We start from the raw sequence: 6,824 nt of genomic DNA on the forward strand, positions 1-6,824 counted from the left end.
TCTTCTCCTTAAAACCTACCTCGTTGACCAACCTTTTGGTCACTTGTCCCCCTAATATCTCCCTACGTAGGCCGGTGTTAATATTTCATAATTACGCGCCCGTTAAGCGCCTCGGGTCGTTTTTTGTTGTTCCTTATACTGAGGCCTGGGTGCCCCGCCCCCTTCCGCCTGTTCCCGCCTACCTCATACCACACATTAAAACAACGGAGACTAATATAAAATTAAACCAACCTCACAAAGCACACTGTTACTGGATGCAGACCCCTTCCCTGGTTCTGAAAAATATTTCAAAATTCACCTCATTCATTTATATTCTTGTGACCTTTGCCCCCCGTCTGCGCTGTAAGTCCGCCAGCCCCCGCGCCTGCGCAGTGCAGTCTCTCTTACAAGATGGCAGCGGTTTGGGGTCGGATTTTCCGCCGGAGTTTTAGCGCCGCCCGGCAGCTCTCGGCTGCGGCTGGTGCCGAGGAGCACCAGGGGGGTGAGTGCGGCTGGGTAGCTGTACGAGGGACTTGCACGGCCGGGTGGTTGCGCGAAGGGCCGAGCGGGACCTGGGAGAAGTTGCTGTGACCTTGTCCCTCCGGCCCAGGCCTCCCTCCCCGGGCTCTGTTGTGGACGGACAGGGAGCGGTTGCTGATACCCCGGCTTTAAGCGCCGCGTCTGTCAGCCGTGGAGAGCCGTTAGCGAAAGCGCAGTGGGCCGGGCGGAACATCCCGGTGGGGGGCGATGCCGTGGGCCTGGAGTCCTTTCCGTTTCCCAGGCGGCAGGTTAGTCCGCGAGGGAAGGGTTCCGGACGGGGCGGGAGCTGCCGAGCTGGGCGTTCAATCCGTTACCAGATAGTTCAAGACGCGCATCGCCCTGTGACTGCGGCCCGGGGCGGACTCGCGGTGCTGGTCGGTGTCTCCCGGCCCATCTCTGTGGTGATTCCCGATATTTTATACAATTACTGATACCATAGCATCCGTAGTTAAAATGGCGGTCGGATGTCAGTAGTTCCCCAAATCAAAAAGAAAATATGAATTTCTTCTGTGGAGTAGTTTTCAAGATATACTTCAGATTATCAATGCTTAGAATGAAGTATTTTACAGAAAATAAGCTTGGATCGAAACTGCGAGGAGTTTGATATAAGGTTATATGTGCATGGTCAAGACTATGGTCGGAATAATTAAAATGCGTTTTTAATTCACTTATCTCAGTCCTGCAGTGAGATGTGGTTCTACTTCCTATGGACCAGGTGTCTCTTGGATTTGGTTATTTGTTGACCCTCGTTTGGGGCTACATTTGGTCTTGACCTCCCTGTGCTACAGAGGTCAAAATCCAAGTCAAGATTCTAACTCCTAATCAGTATGTAGTGAGCCTTTCTGGAAGTCTGTGTGGACTCTAGATGAAGATAGCAATTATGGGAAAGAATGACCTTGATTAGGAGTCTTGACATGGGATGACAAATTGGCTTTTTTGCCAATTTTCATCTGCCCTCTCCTGAAGGTGCTGACTTTTATTAGGTTATGGTTCATTGGGTGCTGGTAGTCTTTCTAATAACTTGCCCAATAGCAATTTCATATGTAAGCCTAGGCAGTCAGTGCTGATTTGATCATAGAGGGCATCAAAAAGATGACAAAACAAACAAAAGATCAAAATGGATCCTCCTTATAGAATCATAGAATGATATGGCTCAGAAAGGGGCCATTTGGCCCATCGTGCCTGTGCCAGCTCTTTGGAAGAGACTTAGTCCCACTTCCCCATCCCTTTCCCAGTAGCCCTGAAAATTTTCCCCTTTCAAGTATTTATCCAATTCCCTTTTGAAAGTTGTTACTCTGCTTCCACCACCCTTTCAGATCATAACTTGCTGCATTTTAAAAAAAATTCTCCTCACCTCTCCTCTGGTGCTTTTGCCGATTACCTTCAATCTGTGTTCTCTGGTTACTGACACTTCTGCCACTGGAAACAGTAAATAAGGAGAAACTATCAAAACCCTTCATGATTTTGAACACCTATTAAATGTGTTCTGTATGATATAAGAACATAAGAAATTGGAGCAGGACTAGGCCAATCGGCCCCTCGAGCCTGCTCCGCCATTCAATAAGATCATGGCTGATCTGATCCCAACCACAAATCTAAAGAACACAAGAAGTCGGAGCAGGACCCGGCCACATAGACCCTGGGCCCTCTCCGCCACCCACAGGGCATTGACCGATCCGAACTCAGCTTCATGTCCAATTTCCTGCCCGCTCCCCGTAACCCCTAATTCCCTTTACTTCTAGGAAACTGTCTATTTCTGTTTTAAATTTATCTAATGATGTAGCTTCCACAGCTTCCTGGGGCAGCAAATTCCACAGACCTACCACCCTCTGAGTGAAGAAGTTTCTCCTCATCTCAGTTTTGAAAGAGCAGCCCCTTATTCTAAGATTATGCCCCCTAGTTCTAGTTTCACCCATCTTTGGGAACATCCTTACTGCATCCACCCGATCAAGACCCTTCACAATCTTATATGTTTCAATAAGATCGCCTCTCATTCTTCTGAACTCCAATGAGTAGAGTCCCAATCTACTCAACCTCTCCTCATATGTCCGCCCCCTCATCCCCGGGATTAACCGAGTGAACCTTCTTTGTACTGCCTCGAGAGCAAGTATGTCTTTTCTTAAGTATGGAGACCAAAACTGTATGCAGTATTCCAGGTGCGGTCTCACCAATACCTTATATAACTGCAGCAATACCTCCTTGTTTTTATATTCTATCCCCCTAGCAATAAAAGCCAACATTCCGTTGGCTTTCTTGATCACCTGCTGCACCTGCATACCAACTTTTTGATTTTCTTGCACTAGGACCCCCAGATCCCTTTGTACTGCAGTACTTTCCAGTCTCTCGCCATTAAGAAAATAACTTGCTCTCTGATTTTTCCTGCCAAAGTGCATAACCTCACATTTTCCAATATTATATTGCATCTGCCAAATCTCCGCCCACTCACCCAGCCTGTCTATATCCCCTTGCAGGTTTTTTATGTCCTCCTCACTCTCTACTTTCCCTCCCATCTTTGTATCATCTGCAAATTTTGATATGTTGCACTCGGTCCCCTCCTCCAAATCGTTAATATAGATTGTAAAGAGTTGGGGACCCAGCACCGACCCCTGTGGAACACCACTGGTTACTGGTTGCCAGTCTGAAAATGAACCATTTATCCCAACTCTCTGCTTCCTGTTTGATAACCAATCCTCCACCCATGCCAGAATATTACCCCCAGTCCCGTGATTTTTTATCTTAAGTAATAATCTTTTATGTGGCACCTTGTCGAATGCCTTCTGGAAGTCTAAATACACTACGTCCACTGGTTCCCCTTTATCCACCCTAGTAATGCAAAGGGTGGTGACTTTAAAAATTAAGCCACGAGGGAGGCTTTTTCAAAACCCTAACTTTTTCTAACTTGGTATCTTTTACTAAAGTTGGACAAACTGATTTTTTAAATTAAAATTTCTCAATGAAGTGTAATACTTTGATGTTTCTCTATTAGAAATGGATATATTCCATCCTATTGGATATATTAATACAGTCCACATTTGTAGTCTGAGGTGTCCTGTGTCATGTTTGACAATAGACAGGTTTCTAAATGTTAAAAGCACATATTTTGAAATATGTTTGGAATGTATGGATAGTTAATGATGGTGAGGAGGAGGAACAGGAGAAGAAGTGCCACTTTAGCATCCAGTTGTATTTTGAACATTCCATGATTGCTCTTTTGAGTATAGAAGTTCTCATCTGTTTTAGGTTTATCTGTACCATTTAATATACCCCAAATGAGATCTTCATCTTTAATCTTTCCTTATTGCCCATGCACTTCACACTTGGGATCAATCTTTTGTTGCTCTCAGACCAGTAGCTGCAATATGGTTTCCAGCTAGGCAGTACCCTGGTTACACTGCTGGGCTGGAACTCCAGTTCTCCTGCCCAGATGAGAGCTCTCTGCAGCATTCCTCTTCCAGCAGTAAAAATGTAAATGTTTCTAATATGGGTGGGTGTCCACACTCTAAATATTTAAATTAAAATCTAGTGAGATTTTTAAAAGTACCCAGAAGGTCCAAGGGATTTCTTGACAATGATTAACATTGTACAGTATGCATTGTCAAACAGAAGCATTGTGAGATTGAGGCCCTCCCTTTTCCCAGGGTATCTCAGTGTGCCTCTCATGTCAGTCCAGGCACTGGTTCTGGATTAACACTGCAATTTATCATTGTAAAGTAAAGCTCACTTTGTAATGACACTAAAGTTGCAATGGATAAACACCCTTTATGCGTAAAAGGTTGGATATTTTGTCCAAGTACATTTGGCTGTAGCTTGTGTTCATTTGTTTTCACCAGCACGTATGTGGAAGATCCTGACCTTTGTTGTTGCTGTTCCTGGCGTAAGTGTCTGTATGTTGAACTGCTACCTGAAGGCGCAGCATCACACACATAAGAAGGAAGAGTTTGTTGCTTATGAGCATCTCCGTATCAGGAACAAAGTGAGTACTGTAACAACTGTGGAAGGGATTGTTAATAGCAAAGGAATTTTGTACTGTTTATAAAGTGATGGATTATGCATATGCACCAAGAGCTCAAACGTAAAGCAACAAATTCTGTATTACATGAGATCACTGAAGAAGAAAATCCTGTATATGTGTGAAATGCAAACTAGTACATGGAAAATACAAACTTTGTGATGGGCAGGTAAGCTTTTGGCACTTAAGGTACTAATTGGTTATTGGAACAGATGCTATTGCGGATCCTTTAGTTATCATGTGTCCTTCTTGGGTTTTCTCTAGTTTCTCTCCTATCTCCCCATATGCTCTCTCCAAGCTCACCTTGACAGAGACCCACCTCCTGCACCCTCGACCCTATTCCCACCAAACTGCTGACCACCCAACTTCCCTTCCTGGCCCCCATGTTAGCTGATATTGTTAACGGTTCCCTCTTCTCAGGTACAGTTCCCCTCCCCTTGAAATCTGCCATCATCAGCACCCCCTCCCCCCCCCCCCCCCAAAAAACACACTTTGACTTTGGTCCCTGCTGCAAAATCTGTTCCCGAGTCATCTTCCCTCTCCCTGGCCACTGTCTGAGGCTGAACCAGACAGTTTACTACCTTGGCGTTCTATTTGACCCCGACATGAGCTTCCGACCCCATATCCACACCATCACCAACACCGCCTACTTCCACCTCCATAACATTGCCTGTCTCCGCCCCTGCCTCAGCTCATCTGCTGCTGAAATCCTCATCCATGCCTTTGTTAATCTCTAGACTTGACTATTCCAGTACTCTCCTGGCTGACCTCCCATCTTCCGTCCTCTGTAAATATGAGCTCATCCAAAACTCTGCCCGTATCCTAACTCACACCAAGTACTGTTCTCCCATCACCCCTGTGCTTGCTGACCTACATTGGCTCAATTGATTGACTGAACACTGGAAAATTGAATTTTTCTCGTGTTCTTCTGGGTCAGTTTTGTCACTTGTTAGGGGGAAGAGTTGGACCTATGAACATAGGAAATAGGAGCAGGCTTGGGCCGTACGGCCCCTCGAGCCTGCTCTACCAGTCAGTAAGATCATGGCTGATCTTCGACCTCAACTCCACTTTGCCGCCCTATCCCCATGTCCCTTGATTTCCTTAGTGTCCAAATATCCATCGATCTCAGTCTTGAATATATTCAACGACTGAGCATCCACAGCCCTCTGGGGTAGAGAATTCCAAAGATTCACAGCCCTCCTGAGTGAAGAAATTCCTCCTCATCTCAGTCCTAAATGGCTGACCCCTTATCTTGAGACTATGACCCCTAGTTCTAAACTCTCCAGCCATGGGAAACATCCTCTCAGTATCTACCCTGTCAATCCCGGGGTGGGGGAGGGGGATAAGAGGGAGTGATCCACCTTGTTTGAGAGGAAACTGTCAGAACCCTACATCCTTGTTGCCAAACTGTGGAGCACATTCAATTGAATGGCTGTCACCCCACTATTCAGAGAGGAGTGATGGTAGTTTCTTAATTTCAGTATCTCAGTACACAAAACTGAAGCAAAAATCTTGAGTTGCTGGTCTGTTGAGTGGAGGATATGGTGGCTAAATGTACTAGGATCCATGGGCTGTGCCACAGTGGGATGAGATGTTATGCCTTGACCTGCCACGTGAGTTCCCTAGCTCAGCTGTGCCCCCGGAATGAAGCATAGAGCAGAGGCTTGCAGCTTCCCCACCTGGAGGCAGGGAAACCCATAGCTGCTCCTAGTGGCTGGCTTCAGGGTGAACTAGGGTCAAGATATCTGCCTCCTCAGTCCAGGGACGGTGGTGTTGGGGCGACATAATGCTTCCATTCACTCATTTTGAGCCGTTCTACAGGTTGCTGTGACCGTGCTGCACAATCCTCTTTAAGTTTCTTGTGTAGTAGTCGCATACTGTTGCGGAGGTTTCACTAATTTAGGGTGGGTTTGAAGATTGGGGGGAGGCGGGCACCATTATAATGAGACCCCAGGTATTTAAAATTGAGGTTGGTTTGTGTTCCTTCTGGAACAGTCTTACTAATGTACATTTTTACCATTCCATCCACAGCCATTCCCTTGGGGTGATGGAAAGCACTCTCTCTTCCACAATTCCCATACTAATGTTCTGCCCACAGGCTGGGAAGATGCAGAGGAACACTGAAATTTTGGAGCAGAGAAGACTGGCCCTGAGTTTATGGACCGTTCCTTCAAGCCTAATAGTTATGTAAATGTGGTGTGCATTATTTTAAAAATAAAGGCAAAAGAACTATGAAGCAAGTGTTCACCTTTTATTGAGGGAGGTAACACCATAATAAATATACTGTGGAAAATTG

The 6,824-nt window shown here is 45.8% G+C and overlaps 1 protein-coding gene across 1 annotated transcript; it reads left to right on the forward strand.

Annotated features, from left to right (window-relative positions):
• The first annotated feature begins 353 nt into the window (after positions 1-353).
• On the forward strand, positions 354-6,824 carry LOC137342033 (cytochrome c oxidase subunit 6A, mitochondrial-like). Its single transcript, XM_068005640.1, has 3 exons — positions 354-481; positions 4,350-4,492; positions 6,560-6,824. Exons 1-3 carry the CDS (start codon positions 391-393, stop codon positions 6,650-6,652), a joined length of 327 nt encoding a protein of 108 aa, XP_067861741.1. The 5' UTR covers positions 354-390; the 3' UTR covers positions 6,653-6,824.

The sequence above is a fragment of the Heptranchias perlo genome, chromosome 25, assembly GCF_035084215.1.
Source record: "Heptranchias perlo isolate sHepPer1 chromosome 25, sHepPer1.hap1, whole genome shotgun sequence".
NCBI lineage: Eukaryota > Metazoa > Chordata > Chondrichthyes > Hexanchiformes > Hexanchidae > Heptranchias > Heptranchias perlo.